This window comes from Giraffa tippelskirchi, chromosome 7 (assembly GCF_054371585.1).
Source record: "Giraffa tippelskirchi isolate mGirTip1 chromosome 7, T2T-mGirTip1v1.2.pri, whole genome shotgun sequence".
Classification (NCBI taxonomy): domain Eukaryota; kingdom Metazoa; phylum Chordata; class Mammalia; order Artiodactyla; family Giraffidae; genus Giraffa; species Giraffa tippelskirchi.
Window position 1 is genome coordinate 96,778,455 of NC_137281.1, and position 15,251 is coordinate 96,793,705.

General features: G+C 41.4%; 1 protein-coding gene across 1 annotated transcript in view; it reads left to right on the forward strand.

The window, feature by feature from the left end:
- Positions 1-3,937: 3,937 nt before the first annotated feature.
- Positions 3,938-15,251, forward strand: part of SPRED1 (sprouty related EVH1 domain containing 1) — a 116,626-nt gene continuing 105,312 nt past the window's right edge. Inside the window, exon 1 of the mRNA XM_081507145.1 lies at positions 3,938-5,224. Within this exon, the coding sequence (XP_081363271.1) occupies positions 5,193-5,224 (32 nt within the window). The 5' untranslated portion in view covers positions 3,938-5,192. The remainder of the gene's footprint in view (positions 5,225-15,251) is intronic.

Below are 15,251 nucleotides of genomic sequence, written 5' to 3' on the forward strand. Positions count from 1 at the left end.
CCTGGAGAATCCCAGGGACGGAGGAGCCTGGTGGGCTGCCGTCTATGGGGTCACACAGAGTCGGACACGACTGACACGACTTAGCAGCAGCAGCAGCAGCATACTGGCAATTAGTTGGCAGTTGTGCTGTTGGTTCATGGATGCTTTCGATAATTAATCATCTCTGGTCACAAAGAGTCACACAACTGAGGGACTTAGCACACACACACACAACAGGGTAAATGGCTGTGGCTAATTCCTAAACCTGAGGACAATAGTACTGAGAACCACCTGTGAGCACCAGCTATTGTGACTGGCCTCTTTCCCAAGATCCACCTGAGAAAACACAGCCGAGCAAATATGTGTCCCCTGCCCTGCTGACCCTTGACTTGGCCATAGAATCCTTCTTGACTAGTGTTCTCTGGACGCTATACCATCTGAATGGAGTTGGGACTTAGGTGAAATTGTGGTCTATATTTATCTTCTCATGTGGCTTGTCAAGTCTTATTGGATCCACCTACCCTGTTGAACCAGCCCTCCAGCCTTGATCAATATATGCTTCAGCCTGTGATATATCTTGGACTACCCTTTTTTGTGTTCTGCTGGAATGAACTCTCAGTAAGCGATGTGTTCAGAGATGGGGTGACAGAAGTAGTTGCAAGGAAAGAGGCAGAAGACAGTGAAGAGCTAAGAAGGACCAGGCACCTGGCATGCTTCTGAAAAAGTAGATTTCTCTGTCCCATTGCCAATCTGCTGATCATAATCTCTGAAGTGGGGCCTAGGAATCTTCATTAAAGCAGTGCTTGCAGTGTACTTAAAAAACTTATTATGGAAACTTTCAAATATATAAAATAGTACAGAGTAACCAATCTTGTTTCATTTAAACCCCTGAATACTTCTCTCCACTCCTGACCCCACTGGCTTATCCTGAAGCCATTCGCAGATATCACGTCATTTCATCTGTACATATTTCTGAAAGATAAGGATGTAAAAAGCACAACCACAACAAGTCTTTATAATCCTCAGTCTTCACTTCCTCAATCTCAAATTTGAAAATATTTGTTTAAATCAGGATCCAAATAAGGTCTCACACAATGCATTTTGTTGTTATATGTCTAGTACCTCTTAAGGTCCTAACACTGGGATAGACCAGGGCAGTTGCTGATAGATAGTCAGACTAGAAGACCTCTGGGCTCTGAACCTCATTATAGGACCATGTTTGATGTTTTCAGGGTAGAAGACTCAGAGCTCTGGCTATATGAAGACAATTTTTCTTTTAAAGTTGGTAAGATCTTCAACAACTGGTTGAGAAGAGAGAGCCACAAATGTACCCTTTAAAGAAGGGCACCAAACTGTCCTGAGAATGACCTGGGAAACTCTAAAAGCAGTGACCAGATTGGTGACTGTGTCTTGGTTATGGGATTGAGAACAATTTGGAAATCATTCATTCAAGCTGTTGATCATATCTTGCCCCTTAGGTACAGAACATGTGTATCAGTGGCCAGCACAGGGCCTTGCACATGACAGCCAAGAAGGTTTACATACCTTTTCTCAAAACCTGTAAATGATACATTGCCCGACGCACTTGAACCTCAAACAGATACAAATCTTCTTCAAAAGAAAAGGAGGCCTTTGTAAGTGATTCAGCTTTTCTTGTGCTCACCCCTAACACCCCCCAGAGCTATGATTTATTGATGGCTTATTAGCGACCAGGCCATGTGTCTAGCAAGGGTGGTACATGGAAGAAAACTGATGGTTATCTGTTAAAGGAATCAACAGGCTACTGAAGACTTTACACTGAACTTTCAGAGCAGCTGCTACTACCTTGTCATGGAGTTTATTATTATCTCTGTTTTACAAAATCATGGTAAGAGTGAGACTTACAGAGTTCTAAGTCTGCTCTAAGTGCTTTCTGTATGTTATCACCTCATTAAACGGTACAGCTACTCTAGGAGTTAGGTACTATTAGCCCCATTGACCGGAGAAGGCAATGGCACCCCACTCCAGTACTCTTGCCTGGAAAATCCCATGGATGGCGGAGCCTGGTAGGCTACAGTCCATGGGGTCGCTAAGAGTCGGACACGACTGAGTGACTTCACTTTCACTTTTCCCTTTCATGCACTGGAGAAGGAAATGGCAACCCACTCCAGTATTCTTGCCTGGAGAATCCCGGGGACGACGGAGCCTGGTGGGCTGCCGTCTATGGGGTCACACAGAGTCGGACACGAATGAAGCGACTTAGCAGCAGCAGCAGCAGCCCCACTGACACAGGCACAGAGTTTAAGTAACTTGCCTGGAACACAAACTGTCTAGAACACAAATTAGAACTGACGGGACTTGATTCAAATCGGAGCTGCCAAAGTGGTGAGCACTGGAAGGAGAGCGGGGTAGTACAATACCCCCAGTTACAAGTTCCTTGCAGAAACAAGACCAAAAACGCAGGTTCAGAGGTAACAGAGGTAACCTCTGACTACGGAGGATCCCTTTGTCTCTTCCTGTAACCAACTCAGCCCCTTCCTCACTCTGAGAAAGGACAATTCTGCTTTGAGGCTGGAAGCCCGAGTTACATAAAGAAACCTTAGATATCAATCGGGTAGTTTTCTGGGCAGACTGACTAAACTCCTTTATTCCCCAAACGTTTATTAAACACCTGCTATGTCCAAACAGGCTTCCCTGGTGGCTCAGCAGTAAAGAGCACGACAGGAGATTGGGATTCCATCCCTGAGTCAGGCAGTTCCTCTGGAGAAGGAAATGGCAACCCACTCCAGTATTCTCGCCTGGGAAATCCCATAGACAGAGAACTCTGGGGGATTACAGCCCATGGGGTCGCAGAGTCGGACACGACTTTGTCACTAAAACAACAACGTCCAAAACACTGTTAGTAGGCTAGTGTGGGGCTCCTGAGAACAGCGACCGTGACACTTTCTGGAGATAGCAAGAGGAGTGCCGGTTTGTTGAGGAGTTCTCCCACTTTCTTCTTCTTCAGGAACTGTCCTACCCTTCAAGGTGGCAGGAGCAACGACCTTCATTCTCAGGTCGCACAAACCTGAGAATGACGGACAAGCACTGCATACAGAGCTAGACTGATACCTAGGGAGATGCGTCAGAAACTTGGGACTCAGTCCCCTCGGCCAGATCATGAATAGGCTGGCTTTCTAGGTAGAGAAGGGCTAATAGAATTTGCAGAGACAGGAACTGTCTGAGTCCTCCGCAGACCTCGACTCCAGCCCGCAACACCAGCAGGTTTCTGTGCAAAAACGTTTTGAGCTGAATGCACACACTGTCCTTTAACAATGCAAACGTGACAGCTGCCTATTGAATAATCGTTCCGCCTCCGTTTAGAGCAGTTCGTGCGTGCCACAGAGGCATCTTCTGCGCTATAGTTATGCAACCTCACTCGCAGCGGGAGTTATTTCCTGTGCTTCTGGCTGCGCCAGATTCTTGTAACACGCCTACCCAGGGCTTCAATGGGAGTCGTTCTCCATTAACAACCAGTCTAGCTATCAGAGATGAATGCTCCGCGCAGCATACCCCTTGCGCAGTAAGAATCCACGATATTAAAACTCTTTCTCTTCTAGCTGTCTCTCTCTTTCTCTCTCTCATACACACACTCTCTGGGCATGCAGCTAGGAGACTGCAGCAGTGCAGGCAGAGGGACAGCAGGCGGAGCTCTCTTTGTACAGTCCCTCTCTCCAACCCCCACCAACTAAAGATGAACTCATGCCAGTTCCATTCTTTGCAAGGAAAAAACACACACACACAAACACATAGCAGAACAGAGCGGCCTCCAGTTTCCTCCAGGAGCACACTGTCACTCTAGCTTTTCTGTTCAAACAACCAGGATAGTCCAAAGCAAGTAACGGGGAGCACAGCGCCGCAACAATGCAACCTCCGGAGCGGCTCCCCGTGCAGCTCCCACCCCCGCCCCCTTTCGCGGCGTGCCAAGAGTTTGGAGCGCGCGCACGCACGCGAGCACGGTGCCTGCGTATCCCTCCGCCTCCCTCCTCCTCTCCCCGCTCGGTGGCTCGACAACGATTTGGGAAATGAAGGGAGGAGGGAACTACTTTCCTGAAACTTGCTATGCTGCACACGACTTCGAGTTGCAGTGATTCGTCCGGAGGTCGCAGCTTTTAGTCCTCCTACCTACACGCCCTCTCAGTCCGGGCACCCCGCGCGGCAACCCCGCCCCGTACCCGCTCTGGCCCTCCGGGAAGCCGGCGGCCTGCAGAAATCGCCAGGGACTACTTCGCCTCCTTCTCCCGCGGGCGCCCCCGGTTCGGGCAGCGGCGGCGGCGGAAGGAGCGGGCGGCGTGAGCGCTTCCGCCGCCCCCCTCGCGGCTCCCCTCTGGCGAGCGTGAGGAGCTGGCCCGCGGAGCTGCTGGTGGGCACCGTCTGGTGGGGGATCCGCGGCCGGTCTCCTCGCTCTCCCGCCTCTTCTCGGCACCCTGCCCCTCGAGCGTGCCGCTCTCCTCCGACCCGGGTGAGGACGATACGTTCGCCCGCCCCTGCCTCACACGCGCCCCGCCGCCCCCTCCTCCCTCTTCTGGAGTCGTCCCGGCCGGAGCGTGTCTGGAGGAATCCGCCGCCGTGAGGCCCCTCGCCCGCTTCTGCTCGTCCGGAAGGACCGGCCCGGTCGCTGCCCGGGGCTGAGCGGGCAGCCGGCGGCGAGGCGGGAGATGGTGGGGTGGGCTCCGGCAGGACCGCGTCGCCACCGCCCGGAGCCTGGGCTCGGCACCCCCCCGCCGGCCCCCACCAAGCGGATCCCTGCTTCCTCCTCGCCGCATCCCTGAGGGAAGCGCCGCCTCTGCTCCTGGGTTCTCAGCCCGCCTGCCTGCTCCCTCCTGGCCGGACCCCGCCGCGCTCCACCCGTGGCCCGAGAAACCGGTCTCCAGTCCACCTTCGCAGCCCCCCTTCTTTTTTCCCTTGGCTCCCACCCTCCCCGGCCTCCTCGGATCCTTTGGCTGGACGCTGAGGCGGGGGAAGAGGCTGGGGTCGCCACGGTGGAGGTTGTCGCCGCCACCCCCCTGCGGGGGTGGCCGGGGTTCCCGGCTGGGGGGGCACCATTCCGGGTGAGGCATCCACCATGGTGAGGCCCCTGAGCCGCTGCCCCCGCGCCCCCCCGGCCGCCGCTGCCTCCTGCCCCTCAGTGCTGCTGCTGCTCCTCTGCCTGCTGTTGCTCCTCCATCTCCAGATCGGATCGCGGTGAGGGAAAGATGAGCGAGGAGACGGCGACTTCTGACAACGAGTAAGCACCTCACTGATCTTGATTACTAACACCGCCCCCCCCCATTTTTCCTCGACACCTCCCCAGACCGCCTCGGGGACTTGGGTGCTTGCAACCGTGGAGAGTTTGAGTGCATCTTGTTCTGGAGAAAACATTTGATTTCTTTAGCTATTTTATTTAATGGCAGGAACCCCGGACCCCCACCCCCAGCATTTAGTTGCTTTCTTCTGGGAGAAGGTATTGAATTTGGGTTGGGATGGCAATTGTTTGTCCATGAGGTGGAATAATACGGATGGATGGAGGAGGGGTAGCAATTATCCCACCCAGTGCCTGGAAGACCTCTGGCCTGTCCTTTTTCACTTTAGCACATCAATCAACATACCTTAAATATCCATTTTGCCTCCTTTATAGCTGTTTCACTTGGAAACTAATGTGTGGGAGCACCTCCTGCATCAAACTGCACTTGAATCTTAATTCGATGAGTCAGTGTTTCTTAAATACCGATTAAGCCTCCCCCCGCCCCTCACCCTTTTTAAACTTATGACCTGTAAAATTTTTGTAAAAAATGGAGCTAGGGAAGCATTTTTGTAATTTATGTAGCTTTGGGGACACCTGGAGTGTGGGCGATTCTGTTTTGCCTTTGCGAACGCTGGACTTATCTTTATGAGGACCATAGGAAAATTTTGAAAGCTAAATTTTATCTTTCAGCTACATTGAAACACACCGTTCACGTCGATTTAACAGTGTTTACATTGCTGAACATGTTGATGACTTCATTCATTAACTTGTAGAGCATCTCGGCTTAAGTTTTTGTTTATTTGGGCTGTCCTTATGTTTTCCAAGCAAAATACTTTGCCTTTTAAATATTTTGCTGTAACGTAACAGCTGCCTGGAGGAATAATGAGGCTGCAACAGTTTTCTATTGAGACGGAATTTAATTCCATGCGAATATTAGTGTCCGTTTTCTTGTTATTAAATTCAAGTTTTGTTTATCTTCAGAGGGTTGGAAAGAGTTAAGTGAGTTAGGACTAGTCCTAGGACGCATTCCTTTAAGTAAAGAGCATTCCTCGAGTCAGACCTTTCTGAGAGCTTTAAAGTCCAAAGCCTAGGCTTGTTTAACATAAAATAGCTTGAGAAATGCTGAGCAGAGTCCCCAGGCCCCCCCCCCCCCCAACACACACTTCTGACGAGCGGGGTGTGGGAGAAGGTGGATTGCTGCAGTGTCAGTGCAGTCTAGAAGCAGAAGTGGCCGCCATGTTCTCTCTCTTTTTGTGAATCGCCCTCATTTGCATAGCACACTTTTCATTCATAAAAAAATAATTAAACATCCATCACCTTGGACATCTTAAAAGGATTTTCCAGGAAGAAATTCGAAGCTCAACTGCCAGTCTTCATGTAAAGTTTTGAGTTCAGAAAGTAAGGAGAAACCGAAGTTATAGGTTAAATTCAAAAATATACGCCCACACAAACAACTACCCCTGTTCTCAGAATGTTGACACAGTTATGTGGGAAATATCAGTTCGGGGAGGTGCTGGGATCACGTGATCGGCTCCATTCATAAAATACCTGGCTGGCCATTCACAGTGCAGTACACTGTCTCACTGCCTTCCGCAGATTAGACCTACTTTGAGAGAGATCAAGAAGTATCTCAGATAACGCTTAGTTAGGAGAAAAACTGGTAAAACCCGTGAACAGAAGGACGGTACTTTTTGCTGATACCTTCTTCTAAGAAAGTAGCCTGGATCGAAATTCAGGTTCTATTTTGGGGATGGGAGAAGACTAATTACCATATTTAAAGTAAAATATTGAATACCTCCTTTTATGGATGCAGCTAATAGAAACGCTAATACGGAAATGTGAATTGACACACATGTAAAATAGTTTTTAAGTGGACTCTTGTAATACTTCCCATGGACAAATTGAGAGTACAAGTTTTTTGCTGTAGTGATTACCAGTGAATGATAACTGCTTTTACACTAAAAATGAATACATATTCCCAGTGGTTTAATCGCAAAGATTTTGATATTCGAAGCACCTAATGACAATATTTATTAATGGTAAAATTGCCTTTAAAAAAATTAATGTACTTTGTATGGGACAATTTGGAAATTATCTCAGACTTAAGAATTGTTTTCACTAATTTATCCTGGTTTGTTATTAAATTTTTTCCTGCTAGGGGGTTTGTTATGTTAATTTTGATAGGTCGAGAATAATGTTTTAGATACAGTTTTTGCCACGAGATGTTAACTCTTCATGGGGACAAACTTTTGTGGGTTTTACTTTTATTTTTTTGTTTTAGAGAGTGATGTGTTCATCTGGTAATCAGTTTTATTAGAGCCTGCATTGTTTGTGCAATAGGTAAACCAGAAACAGTGAACTTCTTTGGAATGTAGACTTTATCTTGATAATTTATGTATCTGCTCTTTAATATATAATGTTTTCAAATGGGAATTTATTATTTATAATTACATGTATTGGGAAGAAACAAATGGTATGGTAAATGCCCTTAAAGCCTTAGCATAGTTTAAAATTACCCCGATATATGGTTTTTATTGGCGCCTTATGTATATTTTTCTTTTTTCTCTTTTTTTAAATCCATAATCAATAGGTAATTAGAGACTGTTCTTAACACTTGTATGTTTTTCACTTGATTTTGACTTTTAAAAAGAGTGCAAATTACCAGTGTCTTAGAAAACCATTAACCTTTTCTAGATAGCCATTGTGATAAAATCAAGTAAGGCCTTTAGAGGCCTCATTTTGAAACCCTCTAGTACATGCTTATTTGAAATTAGAGTTATGTGTAGAGAGAGAAATAGTTCTCAGAGGTTGATTGTGGGTATATATTTAATCAAGTAAGTAATATATTTAAACTAAGTAAGTAGTTCTGTAAGTCTGTAACACTTCGTCTTACACAATGCCAGACTTGAGGAGGGTTGGTGAAAGTCTGCTTTTCTTCTCCAGCTTTCAGTGGGAATTGTAACTGCGTTAAAAGTGTTATTAAAAACAAAAAAACCCCAAAACCCTCCATGCAAGAGCGATAGTTTATTTCAAATGATGCACAAACTGGTCTTTAAAGTGAATAAATAATGTATTTGCATTTGTACCATTCACGTAAATAAATAATGTATTTGCATTTGTACCATTCACGTAACAGTATTTAAACATTTGATACGTAGTCAGACTCTCCCTTTTCTGTGATGTTGATAATGAATCATATTCATTTATCTGGTTTTTACTATGTGCCAAGAGTAAAAATCTGTGATAAATGCTTTACATATGTATTATATAATTTATGTATATGCATGTAGTTTCAACAAAGTAGAGTTGAGTAGTAGGGTACTGTCATACCTTAATGATACCTTTCTGGTATCATTAAATATTTCCTAAACATAATTTTTAACACCTACATTATATTCGGTGTATACCATATTTTAATTGGTCTACCATTTTTCTGTAATTTCTGAACAGTGCTGCCTTTGATGCTAAGTTGTGTCTTCATCCAAATCTATAACTTTTTCTCCTTGAAATAGTCTAGAGATTGAATAAAATATGCAAACTTTTAAGTTGTTTTACTCTTCCTGCTAAATTGCTCTCTAGAAGAAAAGACTCGATGTGTGAGAGTGCTTATGCCTTGAAATGTCTGTCCAGTTCTCTTTGAAAAAATTTTTTCCCCATTTTGAAGGTGGAAATGAGATCGTTTTCCTATTTTTAAAATGTCTGGATAATAAAATAAAACTGATTTTTTAGAAAACAGAAAACTTTTTAGTTGGTTGTGGGGCGACTGCACTGTTTTTAAATATAAGGAGAATTAAAATGATCTTATAAAAGGCACTTACTAGTAATTTATGTAACTCTCACCAACTTTTATGCTGGGCTTCTCAGGTGGCTCAGATGGTAAAGAATCTACCTGCAATGTGGGAGACCCAGGTTCCATCCCTGGGTTGGAAAGATCCTCTGGAGAAAGGCTTGGCAACCCACTCCAGTATTCTTGCCTGGAGAATTCCATGAACGGAGGAACCTGGTGGGCTGCTATCCATGGGATCACAAAGAGTCAGACAGGACTATAATGTAAAGAACATTGGACTTGGACTTGGGAGTTGAGTTTCTGTCCTAACTGTGCCTAATTTATTCTCTGATTCTGGGCAAGTGACAGCCTTTGGGGCCCTCAGTTTGTTAACTTGTAAATCAAGGAACTTGAACTAATCATCATTATGGTCTCTTCTTATTGTAAATTATCCTAAAGTATACAGTGATAGACACACTGTAAGTCATTAGACTTACAGTCTTATATAGTCTATATAGTAGACTATGTAGTCTAATACATAGTAACATATGTATTTGTTAATTGGTTAGTTTTATTAGATTGTTGATTTTGATATGTTTAAGCAAATGGAAAACTTCCAGTAGATCTCATAGAATGATGAAGTAGAAACATGAATTTTGAAGAACCAAGATACATTTGGAAACAGTTGGCGCATTCCTAATCTCTAAAGGCTTCCTCATTTTGAGCTTAATTTAATATCCATGTGTCTTTGATAATATTCATCACAGATGGAAAACTTTTATTTGTTTTTTTTTAATAAATATGGTCTTTAGATGAATAAGTGAACAAAAGGCTGTTGGGGTAGGTCTTAAGAGGAATGTATTAAGATACCAGCCCTCATGCTGTACTTACTTGCCTAGAAGTGTCAAACGTCAGTCTTTTCATTTGGTTATTCACACAAATGTTAATCTAACAGTAGAGGGTAATCTCACATTTATTCAGTGTAAGAAATTAACTCAGATAATGAATTGTTTCATTCTTTTAAGTTTAATTTGCTGTTTATTTCAAGTTTTGTGTGATAGCTGCATCTCGTTTTAGAGTCTAGAACCAAAGTCTTAACATACCCACAAAGTGCTGTTTTTGTGGCATCAGAATGGTTTGTAATGGGAAGGGAAAAAAAATTGTTGGTATATTTTTGTTTAAACATAGTTCATTATTTTTGCTAAAACATAGCTAATGACTACGGGATCTCAGACTGAGGTGGTAATTGATTTAGACATAAGGGCTTAGAACTCAGAGTGCTTTTACTAATCTGTAGCTGAAATGTGTCTGCATTCATAATTGAAGAAAATACCAGCAACCATGGCAGGGTTAGAGGTACTTGTGACAGCAACTGTGATAGTTTCGCAGAGCTGCTCTAACAAAGTACTACATGTGTCTCATGGCCATCTTCTCATAAGGACATTAGTCATAATGGATTAGGAGCCCACTCAACTCCACTATGACCTTCTCTTAACTAATTACATCTGTGGTGACTGTCTTTCCAAATAAGGTCACTTCTGTGGTACTGGGGTTTAGGACCTAACGTCTTTTTGGAGAGATTCAGTTCAATGCATAACACCAATAGAGTCATATTTTTTTCCCATACAGTACATTTCCTGTTTTGTTGTTTCAAATACCTTGAAATAGCACTTACTGCCATCACTAGTTTGAAGTTATTATAGTTATTAAGCCATTGCTAGAGCTTGTATTTTAATATGTTAATACAGGAACATTACTACTCTAACAAAATTAAAAATATTTTAATATATGTGCTGCCAAAGCAAGCACCAAAATTTAAAATATTTTGATAATTATTTCAATATAATTGATTTCTTTTGTAATCTTACGTATTTTGTTTAAAATCCTTAATATTCTGAGAAAGGGAGCTATTGACTTCACTAGAACTGCCAAAGAAGTCCATGGCACAAAAGGTTAAAATCTTCCTGCTATGACTGAGGTCCTAAAGACCGAACCCAAAGATAGAGATACAGAATAGGAAGGTTAAGAAACGTGAATGATAAGATGAACAAATCCAAGATGCAGCTAACAGTTCCAAAAGAAGAAATAATGGGGGAGAGGAAATACTGAGAGATACTGGCTGAGAATTTTCAAAAAGTAGCAAATTAAACACAATTCAGTGAACTAAAAACAACAAAGCCTCACAGTCAAACTGGATTTATTGTGAGATTGCAAGAATGTCAACATGAGAAAATCAATATAGTTTGTCACATTTGAAGAATAAGGAAAAGAAATGATACAGTCTTAAATGCCAGATTGTCATTTGGTCTCTGCTTATAGTATGGAAGTGAATGTCGATACTTTATAGATTTATAATATAAATGTTCATAAATATGGATTTATATTATTTTTCTGCTTCCTAGAATTTTACTTTTTCTGATTTAAAATAAGTATTTGATCAGCTTTTTAGGATTGCTTTTAGTTCAAGAATCCTGAGTGACTTTCTTTGTACTTCAGAAATCCACATTTAATAGATCATCCATGTTGCTTGTAAATGTAGAGTGGAACAGTAGAAATTACCTAGTATGTGAAATTTTAAAATTACTTTGGAAGGCATTTTCTTTCTATATTTAGAGTGCGAAGAATAAGCATTTCTAAATTTGAATAATTGGAAATTAAATTTGAACATCAGTTTTATCATTTTATTTCTAAATGTTATCTGTGAAACAGGTATTATAGTTTCAATAAAGGCCATTTTGACTTGGAATGCAGAATTTAATTGTCTTTTGGTAGTATATAATGATACTATGCTTATGATTAGACACATTTTGTTTGTCTCTTCACTTGGTTAGAGATTACTTTCACAAATACGCAGTATTTGTTAATGTTTTAGTATCCAGTAGTTGGATTACCAAACTTTAGATGCAATTTAGTGAACTTTGACTTTTTGATTCTACTTTTTCAAAGTTATAACTTTTACCACGTCAGAATGTTAATGATTAACTTTGGCATAAAATCACCAAATTTCTTTCACTGTTCTGTTGTGAATTACATTGATATTTTGAGATTGCAAATCAGGGTCAGTTCTGGGTTTGTCCCTTTAATAAATATGTAAAAGCATCTCAGAATTTTAGTTGCTAAATTATATATATGGATTTCTTAGTTTTTCAGGTCAGATACCATTAGTAACTTTTTCTTCAAGAAATTCAGTTCAGTGACATTTGAGTGCCTGTTAGGCACTTGACTTTTCCTTAGCCCTGGAGATATAAAGATAAGTAAAACCTGATAACTGCTTTCACTATCCAGCAAGGGAACTAGATCCCTCTGAAATGTGCTGAGTGCTCTGGTTATGAAGTCTTCAAGGCTTAAGAAGAAAGTAATTTTACCTCTGGTGAACTGCAGAGTGGGAGTTGTGTGTGAAGGAGGCCTTCAAAAAAGAGATGGTATTTAGGAGTCAGCCAGAGATGAGGGCAGTGGGAAGAGGAGGGGCATTCCAAGAAGAGAGGTTGGGGGGTGAGGGGACTGAAAAACAAGCATAGACGATGTTTCAGTAATCTGAAACTGAACCACAATATCTGCAAAGTATGCCTGTAGTTGAAGCCAGTGAAAAATTGCCCAAGGATGATGTTAAATAGTAATAGAAAATGAATAGTGAGAATCAGAAGTGTTTTTAAGGGAGAGTGAGAAGAGACAATAAAAGACAGAAAAGTCTTGAGAAGAAAGTCTTGAGAGAAATTAGACAGAATGGGAAGTGATGAAGTGGAGACAGCAAAAAGTAAGATTACATAAATTTTAGGGGAAGTTTGGAGTTGAGATTATTTGTTAAATGAGGTGATGTTGATAATGGAGAAGAGGAAAACAAAAAAATAAGGAAAGGTGGTTAATTGGAAGAGCATGGCCCAGGAAAGAGAAGTCTTGCAAACTTATTTTATTGCTTGGGTCAGATACTGTGCTAGATTTAATCCTTCTAATGACCATGTGAACTAAGTATTATCCATAGTTTACAACTGAGATAACCAAGACTTAAAAGAGGTTTAGTAACTTACTTGTAACCATGCAAGGGAGTGAGTGGTAGAACTGAGATTTAAATTGCACTATATTTATACCACAGTATACCTCATATATTTCATGGCCAGACTAGATTTTGAAGAAAAAAAATAAGCTTGAAGTGATAGGTAGACAAGTAGAAGTGACAACTGTTTTGAGGGACTGTAAGTTTTGATAAAGAATTGGTAGAGCACAAGTGGGGAAATCAAAAGATAGATTTGGATCAAAGAACACAGAATCCAGAGTGGTAACATGATGGAAGATTAAAGTAGAAACAGGTTGTTGGAGTAGAGGAGCCAGGATTTGTTGGGATATTTTAAAAGTTCACCAGTATGGCTGTTCAGTTTCCTGCATTGGTATCAGAAGGTGAGGTGGAGAGGAATCCTGAGCCAGGGCCATTGTATTTAATTAGTGTGTGGGATGAGCTGCTTAAAATGGGAGTATGAATGTTGACATCTGCCACTGCAATTTTAAGAAACAAGAGTAAGGGTTTTGGAATTGGAAGTTGAAAAGGAGGGTGTCACAGGAAGGATAAGAAAAGGGAAGAGCTTATCCTGAAGGAGTTAGGAGTATTAGAAATCGTAGGATCTCATGTAATAATGGTGTTGGGAATTAGGAAATAGAAAGGAAGCTAGACATATGAATAAATTATCCAGATTTGGAACTTACCATGAACTTGAAGATTTTTCTGAGAGACTGACCAAAATGTTGACTGATACTGTAGGGCTTTATCCAAATAAATTATATTGTCTTTAACAGAACATTTTGTATTTTGGGGATACTTTAATCCTAACATGGTTAGAAAGATCTTTTTGAAACAAAATTCACTAAATTTCTATAATTGACTTGGTATTCATAATTAACATGATCCTGTGGTTACTACTGAGTGTCCCATTAAGACTTTGGCAAATCATGTAACCTGTCTTTGTGCTTAATTTTCCATCTGTAAAACCAGGATAACATGTCCCTACTTCAGAGGGATGTTAAAGGATAAAACGTAACCTTACCTCCTCTCTCCATAACATTTTTTGATTAGAGATAAGAGAATATTAAAAAGAACTTTCAGTTCATGAGATGAAAGGTACTATGTTCATGAAATAATCAGTACTCATTTTCATTTAGCCTGAAGGTAGGGTTACTTTTTGAAAAGGATTATGGACCTTCTGGAAAAATTGTATTTGAGTTTAAATGTTATAAAGCTGCTTTTCAGAAAAACTTAAAATTTAAACAAGCAAAAAATAATATAAATCTCTATTGTGTATATTTTTTAAAGTGATTTTAGTATCTGAGCACATTTTGGAAATACATATAAGCAGATTTGATGTTTCTCCCCATCAAAATTGGCTTCCCTGATAGCTCAGTTGGTAAAGAATCCGCCTGCAGTGCAGGAGACCGGGGTTTGATTCCTGGGTCGGGAAAATCCAATGGAGAAGGAATAGGCTACCCACTCCAGTATCCTTGGGCCCTTGTGGCTCAGCTGGTAAAGAACGTGCCTGAAATGTGGGAGACCTGGGTTCAATCCCTGGGTTGGGAAGATCCCCTGGAGAAGAGAAAGGCTACCCTCTCCAGTATTCTGGACTGGAGAATTCCAGGGACTATAGTCCCATGTGGTCACAAAGAGTTGGATATGACTGAACAGCTTTCACTTTCATCAAAATTAGCTAATTTCAGTGGGAAAAAGCCATCTTTTGCAGAGTTGAATGAAGGAACTTTCAAATTATATGGGGGGGAAAAAACTACTTTCATGGGAGATGGGAGGAGGAGTATTTTTTTCAGATTATTAAAGATTTAAATTTTTAATTTTTTGCCTGTGTAATCAACTAGGAACTCTGATAACAGGTGACATGAGCTAGATCTGCTAGCTAGAAGTTCGTTGCTGTGGCTTAGTGCTGACTTTGATTTGGACAGCTAAAGGTCTGTAAGCTTATGTTTAGTTCATTTTATAATCATCAGCAACTAAAGCAAAAATTTGTTTATATTTTGATATAGCCTGATGTTTAACTTTATTATTCTGATACTGTGTCATTTGTTATTTCAAAAATAATAGCCTTAGATACATAATTACTAACACTTGGTTTAGGAATGAGTTTGAAGTTACCTATGAATCAGAGTCCTAAATGAACATAAATTAGGAGCTTAAAAATATGAAAAATGTGTATGGTTTTTCTCTTGAGAGTTATTTTATTTGATCCAAAAAACTTGATCAACTTAGTAAGAGTTAAGAAAATATAACAAATA